Genomic DNA, 18,864 nt, shown 5'->3' with positions numbered 1-18,864 from the left:
TTACTGAAAAAAAAAATGGCAGTATAGAATTCATGTTAAAATCATGGATTCTGGAGCCAGGCTGCCTAGTTGGAATTCTAGCTCCACCACTTACTAGATGTGACCTTGGGCAAGGTACTCACCTGCTGTAAGATGAAGATAAAATAGATCTACTCGGTATTGTTGCGAGGATTAAATGAGATAATGGATGTTAAGCATTTAACCCACTGCCTGGCACATATAAATGTCAACTACTATTATTACCAATTGTGGTTGGTTGCTGTTGAGTCGATTCCAACTCAGAGTGACCCCATGTGACAGAGTAGAACTGCCCCATAGGGTTTCTTTGGCTGTAATCTTTGCAGGAGCAGATCACCAGGTTTTTTCTCCCATGGAGTAGCTGGTGGGTTCTAACCACTAACCTTTTGGTTAGCAGCTAAGCACTTAACTGTTGTGCCACCAGGGCTCCTATTAGGGATTCTTTTTTTGAAACTATGTCAGAAAGCCTAAAATAATCATGGGGACCATGATGGAATGAACACCATTCCATATTTGCTCCTTGGGCAATATAATTAGTATCAACACTTTGGCTATCTATGAAAGGAAACGTGGTATAGCCCTACTCCAATCTACCATTCCAAGCAAAAGACTAGTTCATCTATGCTTACAATTATTGAAAAAGCTATGACATCAGTATTCAGGCAATGAACAAGCAAGATGGGAGTTTGATTTGTTCAGCTAGATCTAAGATCCTTTCCTAACCAGTCTTCATTTTGTTTCGTTTTCTCAGAATTAATTAGAATAGTTCCTTCCCAGGTCTTAGAAATCCTAAGTATCTTCTCTTAGTACATGCCAGATTTTTCATAAATTTGCACATCAGCATATTACCATATTTCATTTAATTAACACATTATTATTCATGACCATTTATGATCATTTAGTATATTTACTGTGTGCCAGGCATTACTATGGCAGTCACAGGAAGCCTAATATCCTCTATGGCACACTACTGGAAGATCTTTATAATCAAATATGCTCCAATGAATGCCACTACCTCTTATAAAGTAAAAAGCAGTTAGTTCATTCAGGACTGCCAAACCAGGGGAGCTCTATGAATCAGCACTTCTGTGCCTATCAGTATGATAAGGGATTCATTACGGTTTTAAAATACTAAATTAGGTACAAGATTGTTTCTGTGTTGTGTACCTTTTGTACTCTAATTCTTTGAACTAAATGGACTCATGTACAGTGATTTGCTATCAAAAGACTATTTGGTTAGTCAAAACATCCTATTACTTGATCATTCTTAAACAATTGGCTGCCTGTAGCTAATTTTACCCAATATAACTAGCAGCTGTGGTTTTTTGGTTTGTTTGGTTTTTTTTTTCTTTCTTTCTTTTTTTAACTATAACAGAGTGTTTCCCAGTCATTCATTATCCTGTTTTTCAGGTGATTTTGTTTTTCGGTTTTGTTTTTTCTTTGGTAGATTTTTGAGGCATCAAATAACTGTTTATTACATTGGATTCATTTTTCTCTCTTTTTGGACATTGCAGGTGAAAGTAGGGAAGAAAAGTTAGGAGACTCATTGCAAGACCTATACCGGGCACTGGAGCAAGCCAGTCTGTCACCGCTGGGAGAACATCGCATTTCCACCAAGCTGGAATACAAGCTGTCATTTATAAAAAGATGCAATGATCCTGTAATGAATGAAAAACTACACAGGCTGAGAATTCTCAAAAGCACTTTAAAGGTAAGAAATAAAATGGAAGGAGAAACTCCTTGCAGAGATTCATTCTTGAACTCAGAGTAGGTTACCAGATATTCTAGATGCAGAAATACAAAATGGAGAGGGGGAAGGGAAGAGATAAACAGGAAGAACCTGAAGCTGGGCTGTTCCTATATCTTAAGAAGTATAATGGTAAAGAAGAAATCATCTTAACTTTGCATTCAAGTCCCAAAGTGCTGACTAAATGTTATGTGACTTAGTTCTAGGAGAAAACAGGATATAATTAATTTTTCCCCAAAATGCAAAAAAGCCTGGTGTTATTCCTCAGTCTTTCATTTTCCTGAGATAAATATACCGTGTAGTATAATTATCAGAGTCATTAAAAGAACATCATGCATGCAGAATGTAGTAGTGGGTGCTAAAAGGGTTTGAGATATTTTGTGACTATTTCCTGCATGACTGACTACATTTGGAGTGAAGCCACTGTGGTTCGTGTTCCATGTAGAAATTTTATAATTGTTCTGTTGACACTACCAGTTCCCAACTCACATGTTACTTTCTTATTATACATTTCCTAAGAGCAATCTCTTATAAATTTACACTTACCTCCCTCCCCTCCAACAGTCGTCTTATATATGCCACCACCAGATAGGGAAGGAGGTGGTGATGAGAGAGGAGCCCCTGTTGCCATCCAGTCGATTCCTACTCATAGTGACCCTATAGGACAGAGTAGAACCACCCCATAGGACTTCCAAGGAGCGGCTAGGGGATTCGAACTGCCAACCTTTTGGTTAGCAGCCGAGCTCTTAACCACTAAGTGAATTCCCCTCACCATGTGTGTATGGGAGGAGGGGAGGATTGGAAAAAGCAGCAGCCACACTCAGTACTTCTGGAACATTCCAGGAGAGGGTCTGCCACACAATCTCAGTTTAAGCAGGACCTGCACCCTTGAAAAATCAAAAACGGGAAAGAAGTATCATACAGGGTATGTGACACAAGTAACTTCAGGAAACAAAAGGTCACAGGGCTCCTGTGGGAAATATTTCAGATCCATAGTATGCTGCTGAGGTTTTGTAATTTTGAAACATAGAAGACTACCAAAGCGATAAAGAAAATACAAAATCAATGATCTGAAAAAAAAATTCAGGTAGCAAGTATTCAGAGCCAATTAGCTTTTAATTGGTATTCATGAAAACACTATTGAAAATCTATGGGAAACTTTAATGGACTTTTGATAACTAAGACCAGAGCTTTAAATAGCGCTATAATATTCATAAGAAGAATGCCAGTAATGAAACCCTCCTCCAAGGATATCTTCACCCTTCCACCTTAAAGAATTCCACCCCCATTCAGCTCTAAACTGCCTGGCTTAGAAGATGGACAAAGATTTTGAAGCAAGTTAGGGTCATGTATTCTAAAGACCTGCCCCCCAACCCCCTCCTGGGCCCCTTGTACCTGTCTCTTATACTTTGTAGACCTCCCAAAAGCATTTTCTTCTAGTAGCCAAGAACCTGAGCTACTGACTAAGTTGAGTTCAATAAGTATTGATGAATCACGAGTATGTGAGAGGTGCTCTGCTGGACTCTGGGGCAACCAAAGAGGATGAGAAAGTCACTGTAAAGAAAAGCCCTTTGTTAGCAAAGCAAACTACAAAACTCTATACTTTTTAGCAAGGAAATTAATAAGGAATGAAATCTCCCATTAGAGGACAACTGTCCAAGCAACCCTAAGTGTGTCTAGTTCCTGGAATTTTAACAGTCCCCTCACCAAGCACAGATCTCTGATCCCACCACAGGCAACTCACAGAATTCTCAACCCCAGTCCCATTCTATATACTTTGTCTTAACCAAGCTACCTAGAGCCCCAAGGACCAGAACAACTTCTTAGCCTCCCTCTTAGTCTTCTTTCCCTCCCAACTCCGGTTGTCAGAGTCAGAGTCGTGCCTTCTCACTTCCTATAGAACATTTCCTAGACCTCCCTACCCCTTCCTTGGGTCCATAAACAAGACTGAATTTGTCAGGCTGTCTTAAACCCTCCTCCATTCCACTTTCTACCTGGGAGATTCACTTCTTCCACAGGTGAGAGTTGTGCCGTGGTGATCTATACCATAACGAAGCTTATCCTTCAACTGAGACCTGGCCTCCAAAATGGAAGGGAGGGCCATTTTCCATTGCCGGCCCACAGTGCTACAGGAAGGGAGCCATAACATTGACACAGCAAGAATTATGTACCTGTGGTAACAGGAGGGCCATGTTTTCTCTCAGGCAAGCATGAGGAGCTTACTACAGGTAGCAGTGAGGAAGGTCAGGTACAAAAATAGCTCAAGAGACAGAATGTCATAAGTTCAGTCATGGAGGCAATAATGACGTGTCAAGGAGACATAAACGAAGGAGCAAACATTTTTTCCAGTTGTGTAAGAAGAATGTCAAGAAATAAGTGGCATTTGAACTGGATCTTAAAGAATGGGCAAAATGTCCATAGCCAGAGATGGGAGAGGACAGGCCAGAAGAAAAAATAAATCAGAGAGAGGGGGCAGTATGAGGCATCACTCAGGTGTAGAAAAAAGTACACTAGGGTTTGAGTCTAAATAGCCAAGTCTGCAGATACCAGAGCCGTTTCTTAAAAGACAACACACTTTATTTTTTGCATATTAACTTTTTATTTCAAACTTGAATACAAGTTTGTCCCCATCTTAACTGTTGAATCCTTCTGTTTTTCAGGCCAGAGAAGGGGAAGTGGCCATTATTGATAAAGTCCTAGACAATCCAGACTTGACATCTAAGGAATTCCAACAGTGGAAGCAGATGTACCTCGACCTTTTCTTGGATATCTGTCAAACCACCACCTCAAATGACCCACTGAATATTTCTTCTGAAGTAGATGTAATCACTTCCTCCCTAACACACACTCATTCTTACATTGAAACGCATGTCTAAGTGTATTCTGCCTTCAGGCCATCTGGTACCTTCTGGTACTCTGAACAAGTATATAAGGTAGTTTTTTTATCAATGTGTGGGACACTTGACAAGCTATACTTTACTGTTACTGAACTATATGAAACCAACTATATAAGGTCACAATACCACTGTCTTTAATGAGCATTTGTATATTTTATATGCAGTTAGTGCTCAGCTTGTGTTTACCATGTGCAAAATCAACTGTCTTTAATGACTTAAAATTAACTTTTGCAAACAATTCTGAAGACAGGTGGTTTTCAAGTAGTAAAACCGCAAAAAGGCAGTTTTATATCTAAGGTCATCTTTTCTCCCTTTAAGTTAATTTTATATAAATAAGACTTCAAAAGTAAATCACATTTTTTCAGGTGCAGACATCCTTGTGGGTGGGAAAGAATTTCAACCTTTTTTATATTTATTAAAGTGTTCTAAGAATTTTCTTAAACATTGCACAAAGTTTAATGCTGTAGTTTTATTTTTGTGAATTGTAGATGCGCATACAAGAGTTAAGCAAAATAGAAAAGCATCGACATAAGAAAAGTTCAGGTATCTAATAGCCGTCTTAATAGTCTATTAACTTGTGAAAGCTGGTTGATGAAAATACTATTCCAAATCTAGGAGAACACTTAATGGTGTATCAGGGCAAAGCTTTGTAAGATGTTTTTGTAACTAAGACCAAAATTGAAGATAGAGCTGCTTTATTTTCTTGGTTTAAATCTTCCTTTATTTTTGTAGTGATGAAATGCTGATTGTGTACAGGGGAATTTGAGAATGGATTTTTTTAAAACAGACTTAAACTCACCCAGAAAGGCAGCTAACAGCTATATATATACATAAAATCTCAATCGGCTCAAACTCATGTTTTCACAGTCCAACTCTTAAAATACTACAAGGTATATACACTGAAACAAATCAACTTTCCACTTAGCTTCTGATTTTCCCCCAGTCCATTAATTGTTGTTGTTAGGTGCCGTCGAGTCGGTTCCGACTCATAGCGACCCTAGGTACAACAGAAAGACATGCCATTAATTAACCTTTTTTAATTCTACTTCAGGCAGGGAAGTAAAATATGTTTAGTTGCAGGCTGATGTGTGTTATAACACCAGAAACAATATCGAAAAATAAAACACGTACTTCTCTCCTAAGGAGCAAAAGGGCAATGGTTACTCAGAGATATGCTACATCAAATTATATGACAGAAACAATGAGGTTTTTCCTAGCTTCACGAATCATCCTATAGCGTGGATGAAGCCTATGAAAAAGTCCTCTTCATATATTGCCATTTATAAACGTCTCGTTTTTGAAAGTGATCACAGCATGATAATGACCGTGCTGCTTTCTAGTGTCTGGCTGCATAACGTACAAGTCACAATTTGCTGTTTTTTAAGGAGGAAGAGACCCTCCTTTACTATTCTGTATCCTAAAACCTACTTTGAATCAGCTTTATACTGTTGCCTGTACAGCTCAGTGAATGTACTTTCATCTCTTAAGAGTTCAGATATACGCCAGTGAATCTTTTTGCTGTAGAGGAGAAAGTAAAAACTCCACAGCCAGGCTTTTTCTTTGCTTTTGAAACCATCATTGAGTCACTATCGTTTTGCAGACTTTGCACAACTGTACAGGAGAGTGGCCTTTCTACAGCACATTTTCAGTAATCCTATATTTAGTCAAAATGGATAAGAAATCATGTATTCATGTTTGTATGGAATTTTGGGTCCAGTGTAATATTTTTATCGTTTAACAACAACAACAACAACAACAAAAAACCTATTTGTAAAAACATTTATTTAGTGCATGGGTATTGACGCACATTAAATTTGTGTGATTTTGTATATGTACCAAAAACAAACAAAAAAAAACACCTCTTGTCCTAAATTGAAGTGTGCTTGTTACAGGTGTTTAGACTTCTTGTTTACTAGACCAAATGTGTATGTTCACATAAAAATACCTGTTCCTGATGGGTGTGTCATGTATACAGTGGCCAGGCCGTGCCCTGTAAACAGCAAGCAGTTGAAGGGAAGACTAGCTCTGTTGCTTTTGTTGTATTCAATGGTAAACATTAAACTAATGAATTTCAAAAGACTCCTGGCTAGCCTAGCATGAAAGAGACCTTTTACCACTATGTATATGTACATTTTATTGCATTCGTTTCAAATCTAGGAGAGAGGCAGCACTGTAAACTGAAGTCAAATAAATTCAGCTCTTAACGAATCCTTATAAAGCACCTACTTTATTCATACAAAGCCCTTAACACACTTCTTGTGACCGAATCACACAGCCACCATCCTGCCCGGCTACAGGTTCTAACTTTGCCACCCCATCGGTGGTCCACGCCAGAAGAAGCACCTGTTTCGTGTATATAAGTATCTTCTCTGAAACCCTGAAAAATCAAGCTGCTTTCCCATCTATCTGACACGAACTTTAAAATTTCACCTACTGCTCTTTCCTTTCTCTGTGATTCTTTTAGGGGAGCAAGCAGGGAGGGGAAGAATCACCAAAAATAAGTTGTTGTTTTTTTTAACCAAATATAAACTATAGCACGTCTGCAGAATGAACATTTAAAGAGAATGAAAGAAATGGGTTTGGGTTTTGGTTTGGTTTTAGTTAGCTGTCCCGCTTAACCTAAGGAGCCTGATTATTACGGCTAAGGGTTACTTAAATATTAAAACCAATGACCCCTGGTGGCACAGTGGTTAAGAGCTTGGCTGCTAACCAAAAGGTCAGCAGTTCTACTCTGTCCTTAGGGTTGCTATGAGTCAGAATCAACTCTATGGCAACGGGTTTGGGTTTGGGAGCTGCCTAAAAAAAAAAAAAGCCACAGCAAAAGCTGAGTGGGAGTGGCAATGGGTGACAGAAAAAAAAATGAACCTAGGATAATTTCCATGCACACCCTACACACACACAAAGTGATTTCTTAAGGGAATTTTTCTTCTCAGTTCCGTATTTATATCAAACCATCAAAGCAGAACTATAACCACGGCTCTGGATCTTAGTTCTCCTTAACTGCGATTTCCTGCTGTTTAACCAAGGCACTTTCCCTTCACCATTTATTCAGATAATGCCATCTTCTAGGACTATACATTACAGCCTTTATGGCCAACAATCTTCTGGTTTTTGTATATAACTTCTTATGGTATTTTTTGGCACAAAAGTAATCACTGTATAGCACCTTGGTAAACACTTTAACTATAAGAGGGAAAATAGGGTCATATTTATTTTGGAAAGTCCATCTTTAGCCCAGCATGAGTCTTTCACTGAAGCTGATTCACGTACCCTATTTCCCCTCTTCTGCCTTCCATTCTCAGCTTAAGGGCCAGTGTTCCTCTTTGGCCACGACCTTGTTTGCCTCTTTAACCTGCAGAAACCACTCTGTTCCCAGAGTCCCGTTCCTAAGAAAAGCCCATCTGTTGCTCTATAACCCGGGCCCAGTGCAACTTACTCCTCTGTCGCTGGGAGGCGACTGGACTAACGCATTAAGTCCATCACTAGATCTGGTACCCCTTCGGGTTCTTCCGCCCTCTCCTCATCCCTACCCTCGGGCAGCTGCAGCACTGCGCACTGAAGGCCGCTCCAGGCCCAGGGCAGCGCGCAGCCGATGTCCTCCCAGCGGTCCAGATCCAAGTCGTAGCCCACCACGTTGCGGGTGGGCACTTGGCGCGAGTCCCGCCACTTGAGCCCACCCAACAGCAACGCCGTCTCCTCCACCACGGCCAGCCCATAGCAGAAGCGGTCATAGGGCAGCGGCCGCAGCCGGGTCCACTGGTCCGCGCCAGGGTCGTAGCGCTCGATCTCGGAGAAGGGCTCGTAGCGCCCCAGAAAAGCGAATACCGCGCCGCGCAGCGCCGCCATGTGGTGCCCGAAGCGGGCCGTGCCCATGGGCGCCTTCTTGCTCCACATCCGCTCCTCGGGGCACAGGGCGAACACATCCCGGAGGCTACTCGCGCCGCCCTCGCCTCTCCCCGCCTTGCCCCCGGAGATGTACACGACGCTCCGGTCCCCGACGGCCCCCGCATGGCCGTGCAGCGCCCGCGGCAGCGGCGCGGCTGCAGTCCAGCGGTCCCGACGTAGGTCGTACATCTCCACCGAGGCCAGCGCCTCGCCGTCCGCACCCAGGCCCCCGACGGCCAGCAGGCCCTCGCCTACCACGCCGCACCAGAAGTGGGCCCGAGCCTCGCGCATGGCGGGCACCGGCGTCCAGGCGTGGAAGCGCGGGTCATAACGGTGCACTTGGGCAGTGATCACCTGCGCGGCGCCGGCCTGGGGAGCAGAAGCGGTGTCTGCAGGGCTCTCCCCACCCAGCACGAACAGGAAGTTGCCCACGGCGCACACGCTGTGCCCTAGGAGCGGGGCGGGCAGCCGCGTGAGGCTGCGCCAGCGGTGGTTGTACACGTCGAAGGCCACCACGTCCTGGGTCAGCTCCAACTCTTCCTCCTCCTCCTCTTCCTCCTCCTCCTCCTGCTGCTCCTCCTCAGGCTCCGCCACCACACCACCGACCCTAGCTGGCCCCCGCGGGGCCGCCACCTCCTCTGTCACCGCCTCCTGAGCCCTGCGCCCCCCGACCAACAAGATGCGGGTTTGGGGGCTCCGGACGCTGGTCTGCTCGTCCTGTACGAGCGGCTGGCGGGAGGGCGCCGTGTGGTAGTTGAGGGCCTGGATGATAAGGCCCTTGACCCGAGGGGGCAGCGCGAGGCCGGAGCCCGAGTACACGCGCCGCAGCATTTCGGCCGGCACCAGACCGAAGCGGACGCGCTCGAGCAACGCGCAGCAGTGCGCCAGGCGCTCGGCCGCAGGCTCCCGCCGCAGCCAGGCCAGTGCTAGGCCCAGCAGGTGGGCCTCGGGTACCCGCGCCACGTCGGGGGCACCCAGCACGGCCCTCAGGGACGCGGGGTTGAGTTCCAGCAGCCCCGCGGGGCCCGCGCCTCGCGCCAGCAGCTCCCTCAGGTGGTGCACGATGCAGCTCTCGGCCGCGCCCAACGTGTGCGCCAAGCCGAAGCGCGCCGCCACATTTGCAGCAAAGCAGCAGTTGTCCGGGGCCAGCTGACGTTCCAGGTAGCGGCCGCACAACCCCAGGGCTTCGGTGACCTGCAGGTAGCTGGCCGCCTCCAGCGTGTCCTCCACGGTGTCCATGGAGAGCGGTAGCCAGGCGGTGTAGATGAAATCCAGCAAGCGTTGCAGGCCGGCCGCCGACGGCACGTGCAGGTGGATCACGCTCGCCCGCGATTCCCGGGTGTGGCTCTTGAACAGGGCCCTGAAGTAGTCACTGGAGCACGCCAGGAGCGACCTGTGCGCCAGGAACTCGCTGCCCTCGGCTTCCAGCGTCACGTCGCACAGGAAGCCCTCGGCGCGCAGGGCCTGGTAGCCGGTGAGCAGCGCGCCGCCATGAGCTTTGCAGTAAGACAGGAAGTAACTCATGATGCCTAGGGCGGGAAGCAGCCGGGCCCGGGCAGGGGCCAGCCAGACGCAACCGGAGGCATCCCGGGGCACGGCGCGCCCAGGACCCCGCGCGAGCCGCAGAGCCCCTAGCAGGAGACCAGTTTTGCCTGCTCAGCTTAAATCGGGGAGGTCGTTCATCCAGGTGCGCAGATGACCCCGTGCCCCTCTCAAAGCCCCTAGTAGCCGCGGGCAAGCAGAGCACGGAGGGAGCGGAGTGTGGAGGCTTCTGGAGGGTGCGGGCCTTGGTTTTGGCGGCTGCTGAGTCTGCCAGCGCGTTGCCCGAAGCCCCCTCCCCAGCCCAATTTGGGGAGCCCACACCTGCGCGCCAAGGGCGGCAGTGGCCGCGCACCATCACCTGGAAGGGCCGACCTGCGGGTGGCCTCCGGCGCTGCTGGATTTCCGACGGCCCAGATGCGTAGATGTGGCCCGCGCTCGGGACGTCCCGGGAGTGTGGGGCGAGGGCTCTGACCTCCCAGAGGTGGACGAGGAGGACGGGTTCTGCAAACACCCCCGAGGCCGGGGACAACTGGCTGTGGGGCGGGGGGTGGGGGGGGTTGAGCTTGTTCCACGCGGAGGATCAAATCAAAGCCCGGGGGATTAGGGAGAGGGGAGCGCAGGTCAGCGCGGCGGGTCCGAGGCGTGATTGGGCGCCGCACATAACATGCCGGTAGCTCACTGCGACAGGAATAGCGCGCGCGCGGCCTCTGCCTTCCCAGCGCGCCCCGCCCCGCGTCCCGGCCGCTGGCCGCGAACCGAGGGCCCGGGAGCGGGAGGAAGCGTCCCGGGCCAGAAGCCCGACTCCGGAGACCAGGCAGGCGACCAGTAACCAAGGGGTCCTGGGAACCAGGCCAGGGGTGCAGTTGGGGGTGGGGGTGTGCGCTCACTGGAAAAGTGCGGGTCGCCCGGGACCTTGTGACTGGTGGATTCCGGGGAGGAGCGCCTGGCTGGGCGAAGGAGCGTCGACCTCGCGGTGCCCCTGCGGCCGGGAAAGAGGCTCCTGGCTCTCAACTTTCTGCTTTGAGGAGGCCCTAATTAATCCGGCGGGAGCGGGGATTAAGCGGCGACTTTGCGCGCTGACACCCAGGAGGCCGCAGAGCGCAGAGGAGCCACTGGCGGGAACCACGCCCGGGCGGATCCGGGGCTCCCCGCCAGCGGCGCTCGCTAACACGCCCCTCACCTGGACTTATCTTTAGGAGATGCTGGGCCTGCTCTGCGCCTTCCCGCGGCGGCTCCCGGCTCCCGGTCTGGCCACTTTCACATTCCACTGTCGGGAATTTGCTCCCTCCCCCGCTCTCCAACCCAGCCGAGTTCTCCGGTCCGTTCTTGGACCTTGCCCAGCCCAGCCCTTCCCAACGTGGACAACGAAATTGTAGGTGACTTGGATTTTCTGCCTTTGAATGACCATTTCCTTTAAGAAAATATTTCGTTCCAGTTTCTCTCCATGACTTTCTAGGCTCTGATCTGATTGCTAGCTGCCACATTCTCCATACCGTGAGGAGATAACGGGCAGTAAGGTTGCAAAGCTCGGGAGAAGCTGGAGTTTCTTAGGGCTTCTCCTCATGAAGTCGTTTTCATAAGAAGCAGGTGGAGAAGTCCTCACCACCAGGCACAGACATGATGAACAAAACCACCCCAATCTTGAGACATGAGGAAAGCATTTCTCCTCCTCTATCCTGATCTTAAATAACTAAACTATGAATATAGCTGCTCTTTCTTGACAATTCAAAGGCTTCAGTGTGTTTAGTTTTCATCTAGAATTAATTTTTCTGTTTTCTGATGCAATCCCTTTGGCAGTCTGTTTTAAGTGAGCCTTTTGAGGGCATCTGAAATAACTTGTATTTCTGACAGTTAGGGCTGTATTTCATAGGGGAAAAAAAGACCCAAGGAGGGAAAAAATTCTGTCAGCCTCTGCCGAGTATGCAATCAGTAGTTATAAGGTCTCCAATTGGAAGTGGTTCTTTAAATGCATAAAAACGTTAGTAGTGTGATTTTGCTTTCTTCTCAACGGTGGGACTGTATTATGACTTAAATTAGCCAAAGGTGCAAGCGAGGTCTCAAGATTGGGCTTGCTTAAACTCCAGAGGCTAAGAATACTTGGGATTTGAATTCCTAATGTTAGAGCTACAGATGGGCTCAGAGGGGGTGCTGGTTTGATTTGGTTTTAAGTATTAAAATTCTTGGTTCAGTGGTAAATTGCCAATTTGGCTCACTTTGTACAGGTCGGTATGTTGAATTTGAATGGCCTTTCCTCAATCTAAAAGCATTTTGCTAGAAGGGATTTTTGAGATCATTTAGCCAAACTTCTCCCTTTCGTCCTCAATCTCGTTTTCCTTTTTAAACAGATGTGGCAAATGAACCCCCAGAGAAAGTACGGTTTGTCTGGGTGACTTGGATATTGAGTTACAGAGTCTGGATCAGAAGCCAGGGCTCCTGCACCTTGTCCAGGGCTCTCTATGCGCTATATTATATGACCTCTAGTGTGATAAAAATAAAATAGTGCAACACACAGTTGTTGTTGTTAGGTGCCTTCGAGTCAGTTCTGACTCATAGCGACCCTATGTACAACAGAACAAAACACTGCCTGGTCCTGAGCCATCCTCACAGTCTTTGGTATGTTTGACCCCATCGTTGCAGCCACTGTGTCAATCCATCTCATTGAAGGTCTTCCTTTTCTTTCACTGACCCTCTACTTTACCAAGCATGATGTCCTCCTCCAGGGACTGGTCCCTCCTGGTAACATGTCCAAAATACGGGAGATGAAGTCTCGTCATCTGCGCTTCTAAGGAGCATTCTGACTGTACTTCTTCCAAGACAGATTTGTTGGTTCTTCTGGCAGTCCATGGTATATTTAACATTCCTCGCCAACACCACAGTTGAAAGGTGTCAGTTCTTCTTCGGTCTTCCTTATTCTTTACCTAGCTTTCACATGCATATCAGGCGATTGAAAACACCATGGCTTGGGTCAGGCGCACCTTAGTCTTCCAAATGACATCTTTGTTTATTTAAACTAAATGTTCAGGGTTGTAAAGTTTAAGTGCAGTTTCTTAAACAGTGTATCTTTAACCCAGGAATCAGATCACATCTCCTCAGATCTGTCCATCCTGAGTATTCAGGTTGAATCCAAAATGTCAGACTTACTGGAGACTAAAGATGCTGTGAAAGGCTTTTAGCTCTTGGCATCAAACATCCAGTTATGTGCCCATTGCTGACCCAACACACCATCTTAGGTTTTGCGATTGAGGATATGGTGAATTGTGTTAGCTGAACAAGTTTTTATAGTAGATGTGTTTATGAGGTCTTGTTTAGAAAATGTAACTGTCAGTCTATCAAAGAAAGCCACTGTCTTTTGAGTAACGTTTATGTAAAGTGTCCATATTTTAATTTCTGAGCCCTGGTGGTTAAGCGCTCAGCTGGCTTCTAACCGAAAGGTCACCGTTTTGAACCCACCAGCGTCTCCCTGGGAGAAAGATGTGGCAGTCTGCTTCCATAAAGGTTGCAGCCTTGGAAACCCTATAGGGCAGTTCTACTCTGTCCTGTAGAGTCGCTATGAGTCAGAATCAACTCAATGGCAAGGGGTTCGGTTTGGGTTTGGTGCAATGTTGAGTATGCTAAAGAACATTTCAGGGTATGTTGGTTTAAGCCGTCATGGTACCCAGGTGCCTCAGGTCGGGCTCCTTAGAAGCAGACCCCGAGACTCCCCGAGAAAGCATGATGATGGACAGATCTGGTGGGATGTGAGCTTTATGTTGAAAAGCGTCTGCTTGTGAGTTGGCTTCCTCCTTGAGGGCAGGGACTATTTCTTGGTCTTTGAGTCTTCAGCTCCAGCACCCATCAGTTTTTTGCATAAATGACATTGAGGTGAACAGATATAGGGACTGGAGCTATTAGTGGGAGGATTAAAAAAATGTAAAAACCATTTGCCGTCTGGTGAATTCCAACTCATGAGGACCCCGTGTGTGTCAGAGTAGAACTGGGCTCAGTAGAGTTTACATGGCTGTGACCTTTCAGAAGCAGATCACCAGGCCTTTCTTCCAAGGCGCCTCTGGATGTGTTTGAACCACTAGCCTTTTAGTTAGTAGCCAAGCACTTAACCATTTGTGTCACCCAGGGACTTCTAGTGGGAGGAGTAAAGGGCTATTAAAAGGAACTTGACAGAGACAATTTCTTCTTTCTCTCTTGTTCTCTTTCTTACCTTCATACAGCTGGAGGTTTAAGACACGTTGTGGTAAGGCCGTGAGCTTACATCCCTAGGAATCAAGTGAGTAACCATAGGTGGCCCCAAACTGGGGAGCCTGGGTGGACTGGACTCTTCTGAGAAGGCCTGACTAACTTGCCCAGTCCCAGAGGCCAGTGCTACCTGCACCAGGAGCCTTCAGCCAGACCACTCCCACTTGGGTCTCAGCATCTACTCCTCCTACCTGGACAAAGTGTTGCACTTGCCACAGCTGGCCTGCCTCTTGCCCCAGAAGCCCCTCTGTGCCCCAGTGTGTATGGCTGGGCTTTTACTGAAGGGCTGGCTGCCCACTCCAGCATGCCCGTTGGGCCCCTGCAGTTTTCCTGAGCCTGCTCCCCTTTGCTTGCAAGGACTGTGACCTGCTGTTGCTGTGCCCCCTTCATACATCTACACCTCCTGTGACAGAACCTAGAACTAAAGTCCTGCAAGCACCCACCCTACTTGCCACACCAAGGCGAGAATGCCAGTCAGCTAGGCCACTCCACTTTCCATGGACTGGCCCTGCCTAGCCAAGCCCGGGAAACCCTGATGGCATAGTGGTTAAGAGCTATGGCAGCTAACCAAAAGGTTGGGAGTTCAAATTCACCAGGCACTCCTTAGAAACTCTATAGGGCAGTTCTGCTGTGTCCTGTAGGGTTGCTATGAGTCAGAATTGACTCAACAGCAACGGGTTTGGGTTTTGTTGTTGTTGTTGTTAGCCAAGCCTAAACTTCACACCTTCACCTCTAAAACAATTCCATATCTTTAAAAAAAATCTTTACCTATCACTCCCCTGTCCCCCTACTCCCACCTCAAGCACTAAGCAACCACTAATCTACTTCCTGTCTCTATAGATTCTGAACATTTCATATAAATGGAATCATACACTATGTGGTTTTTTGTGACTGGCTAACTTCACTTAGTATATACTGTTTTCAAGTTTCATCCATTGTAATGCACTTTTGAGAAAAAAAAGACTTTTCGTAGGATAACATTGGGGACCTTTTCTCAAAACCACAAAACTCTAAAATTCATTTGTTCAGTAATTAGGATACGGTATTTGGCGGGCTAGCTTTTTAACCATCTCTTCCTTACTGGCTCCTTTAAATTCAAATATGCTTCATTCCAACACTTGGTTTCTGGCAACAACTGTGGAGAGGCTATTGTTAGAAATTGACACATTAATTGTGAGAGCATGATTACAAACACTGATAACCTTGTAATAGAAAAAAAAAACCATGTTATCGCCACCTTCTTCCAGGACTGGTTTTGTGTGTGTGTGTGTGAAATATATTTTATCTTTGTGACATGCAATTCAAGTGAAAAGGTTTCAAGGGACGGTATGTGCGCATGTCTTTTAATCATGAGTGCTGTTGGCATTCTAGCTCAGCTGACGGTTTAAGAAGCAGCGTGGTGGGTAGGGAAAGACTGGGCTTTGGAGGCAGGCAGACTTAGGCTCCAGTTCCATATCTGCCCCATGTGACCTTAAGCAAGTGACTTAAATTCGGTGTGTGTCATTTCGTTATTTTTAAAAGAAGGATAATGACTCTACCTTCATGGCACTGTGAGAATAAAATTAGATCATATATGTGACTGTACCTAGCACACACGATAGACGCGAGTTTTTCCTTCCTCTCTTCCCTTGGACTAAATAAAGCCTTCTGGAAACTCACAATATCAGAACCCAAGCAGGCAGAAAATTGAATAGAGCCGTGGTCCTCCTGTAGCATCACTGCAAGCAAATTCTCAGGCCCCACCGCAGACCAACTGAATCAGACACATGGGGCGGAGGGTGGGGGGTGGGTTCAGGCCCAGCCATCTGGTTGAACAAGCCCTCCAGATGGTTCTGATGCACACCCAAGTGTGAGAACCACTGTACTAGAGAATCATCAGTCATTTCTGCTACATCCTGAATTCACTGTTCTCACTAGCAACTTGTTCTGGGTGTGATGTCACCATTTTACAGAAAAGAGAGGGAGCCTGCTAGCTCCAAAGGGTCAAAGGTCAGAGACCCAGAAGGGAAAAACTAGTGACCTCAGCCCTTTGACATATGTTCTAGCAAAAATATATTGTGGACTTCTCCCCTTCCTTACCCCCATAAGAAGACAGTATTAACAGTGTATCACTGAGGCATGAAATGCCAACTTGGTAACCAACACGTTTTCCCAAACAACACCCCATTGAATACTCAAATCAGAAGGCACCTGTATCCCCAATTTCCGATCTGGATGTCACATTTTAAGAGGCTTTCAGACAAACTGGAGAATGCCTGAAGAGGCCAGCCGGGAGGTAGGGCCTGGAAACATCTTGTCTCATAAAGGATGTGATAGGAACAGATGAAGAAACTGGAGCGTTTAGGCCAAGAGAAGAGAAGGCAAAAGGGAGTTGAATAACCACTATTTTCAACTCTCTGAAGGGCAAGAACAGAGGGAGTCTGGGCAGCCATCAAAGGCAGACCCAGCACTAGTAAGTAGATATTACAAAGAGAAATTGCTACAACATAAATAAAAAACTTTCCACCAGTCTAGGCCATTGGAAGATGACGTGCAAGTAGAAGTAGAACATACCAGGCAATGAGAAGAGTTAACTGAGGCTTGGGGAAGATAGAGCTTAGCAGACTTTGCCAGAGCACCACCATGTCCCCTGGACCCTTTACCATTTTTGTGCACACAGAGCCCACTCTACCTGTGCATACACATAGAAGCCCAAAGTGCCTGGAAATTTACATCCTCCTGGGGGCCAGTTGGAGCCCTGGTGGCTCAGTGGTTAAGAGCACGGCTGCTAACTAAAAGATTGGCAGTTCGAATCTACCAGCTGTTGGGGCAATTCTATTCTGTCTATAGGGTCACTATGAGTAAGAATTGGCTCAATGGCAACGGGTTTGGGTTTTGGTTGGGGGCCACTTTACCAGTGGCTGACAGCTAGAGTGGAGGGGGTAAACATCCCAGCTCCTTTGCCAGGTGTCACCACAACATTTCCAGAGCTCTCCAATGGGATTTTCTGCTGCAGAAGACCTCTTTAAAGTATTAAAAAGCAAAGATGTCACCTTGAGGACTAAGGTACACTTGACCTAAACCATGATGTTTTCAATCGCCTCATATGCATGCAAAAGCTACACAATGAATAAGGAAGACTGAGGAAGAATTGATGCCTTTGAATTATGGTGTTGGTGAAGAATATTGAATATACATGGACTGCCAGAAGAACAAACAAATCTGTCTTGTAAGAAGTATGGCCAGAATGCTCCTTAGAAGCCAGGATGGCGAGACTTTGTCTCACATACTTTAGACATGTTGTCAGGAGGGCCCGGTTCCTGGAGAAGGACATCATGCTTGCTAAAGTAGAGGGTCAGTGAAAAAGAGGAAGACCCTCAATGAGATGGATTGACACAGTGGCTACAACAGTGGGCTCAAACATAACGATTGTGAGGATGGCGCAAGACTGGGCACCATTGTACGTAGGGTTGCTGTGAGTCAGAACCAACTTGACGGCATTTAACGACAACCAATAGGATTGAGCCAAAGTGACCCTCTGCAGAACCCTTCTTGGTATCACACTCTTGCTAACCCCTTTCTCTGCATATTGCTACACGCCACCTATCTTTTCTGGGAACACTTCTAACTAAATCACTTTCATGGGAATCCTCATCTCAGTGCCTGCTTCTGGAGAAGCCAGCCCAAGACACACAGCAGATGGATTTCCCAGAGCAGGCGGCCCATGCTACATCAGCAGATCTCGTCCTGCACCAGTACTGCTTAGTATCCCTCACAAAGGGCTATCTGTGCTCCACTAGTAGACATGTATAGAACACAATAGATATATTGTGCAGATAGACATGTGTGCCCAGTGGCCCAGCTGGGCCTGGAAGTCAGGACTGCCTGACACCGACCCTGGGAGATTCAACCTCCACCTTCTGGCCTTTCAGGGCTGCTGTAGAGGGACTCCCCCTGGGTGGTGCAAACGGTTAAGCACTTGGCTCCTAACCAAAAGGTTGGCAGTTCAAACCACCCAGAGGCACCTCATCAGGAAGACCTGGTGATCCCGCTTCTGAAACGTCACAGCCTTGAAAACCCTATGGAGCAGTTCTACTGTGCACACATGGGGTCACCATGAGTCAGAATCAACTGGATGGCAACTGATTTGATTTTTTGGTAGACTAATTCAAAAGCTGAAGGAACTCCAGAATCCTTTCAAGCTCAGCACTGCCTGGTTTGGAAATGCTAGCCCCTTAAGTCCTATCTGCAAGTCCAGTCTAGATTTGAGCTGTACCTGAAGTCTGCTCTATGGAATTGATTTTCATCCTGGTTATCATCCTTCCCAGCCTGGCCTACTGCATGCTGTTTCCCCCAGAGCTTCCATCCGCACATCACATGGCCTGAAGCTGTGCTTGGCTGCTTTCTATTACCTTCCTCTCCTACCTACAACAGCTCACACTTGCTGTCCAACTTACATCCGTGTTCCCACATGCGGCTTGCACAGGGCTTGACTGCCACTGATCTCTGTACCTGACTTGGTCACCAAAGGGCAGTGACTTTGATACAGTTCTCAATGAGAGAGAT

The 18,864-nt window shown here is 46.9% G+C and overlaps 2 protein-coding genes across 8 annotated transcripts in view; one reads left to right on the top strand and one right to left on the bottom strand.

The window, feature by feature from the left end:
* CNKSR2 (connector enhancer of kinase suppressor of Ras 2) overlaps positions 1-6,864 on the top strand; it is a 276,951-nt gene extending 270,087 nt beyond the window's left edge. For all 7 annotated transcript variants that reach the window (XM_049871591.1, XM_049871590.1, XM_049871589.1 and 4 more), the window contains 2 exons: positions 1,533-1,729; positions 4,426-6,864. In XM_049871591.1, coding sequence (XP_049727548.1) covers positions 1,533-1,729; positions 4,426-4,641 — 413 coding nt within the window. In that variant the 3' untranslated portion in view covers positions 4,642-6,864. The remainder of the gene's footprint in view (positions 1-1,532; positions 1,730-4,425) is intronic.
* Positions 6,865-8,124: 1,260 nt separating this feature from the next.
* On the bottom strand, positions 8,125-10,127 carry KLHL34 (kelch like family member 34). The gene has a single exon (XM_049871561.1). The coding sequence runs from the start codon at positions 10,069-10,071 to the stop codon at positions 8,125-8,127; it is 1,947 nt and encodes a 648-aa protein (XP_049727518.1). The 5' UTR covers positions 10,072-10,127.
* Positions 10,128-18,864: the final 8,737 nt, after the last annotated feature.

Source organism: Elephas maximus, chromosome X, assembly GCF_024166365.1.
Source record: "Elephas maximus indicus isolate mEleMax1 chromosome X, mEleMax1 primary haplotype, whole genome shotgun sequence".
In the NCBI taxonomy this organism is placed as follows: domain Eukaryota; kingdom Metazoa; phylum Chordata; class Mammalia; order Proboscidea; family Elephantidae; genus Elephas; species Elephas maximus.
This window is presented reverse-complemented; position numbering and strand designations above follow the sequence as displayed.

Bases quoted from the DNA above. Each gene is read 5' to 3' on its own strand.
- KLHL34 (XM_049871561.1), bottom strand. From the start codon at position 10,071: ATGAGTTACTTCCTGTCTTACTGCAAAGCTCATGGCGGCGCGCTGCTC.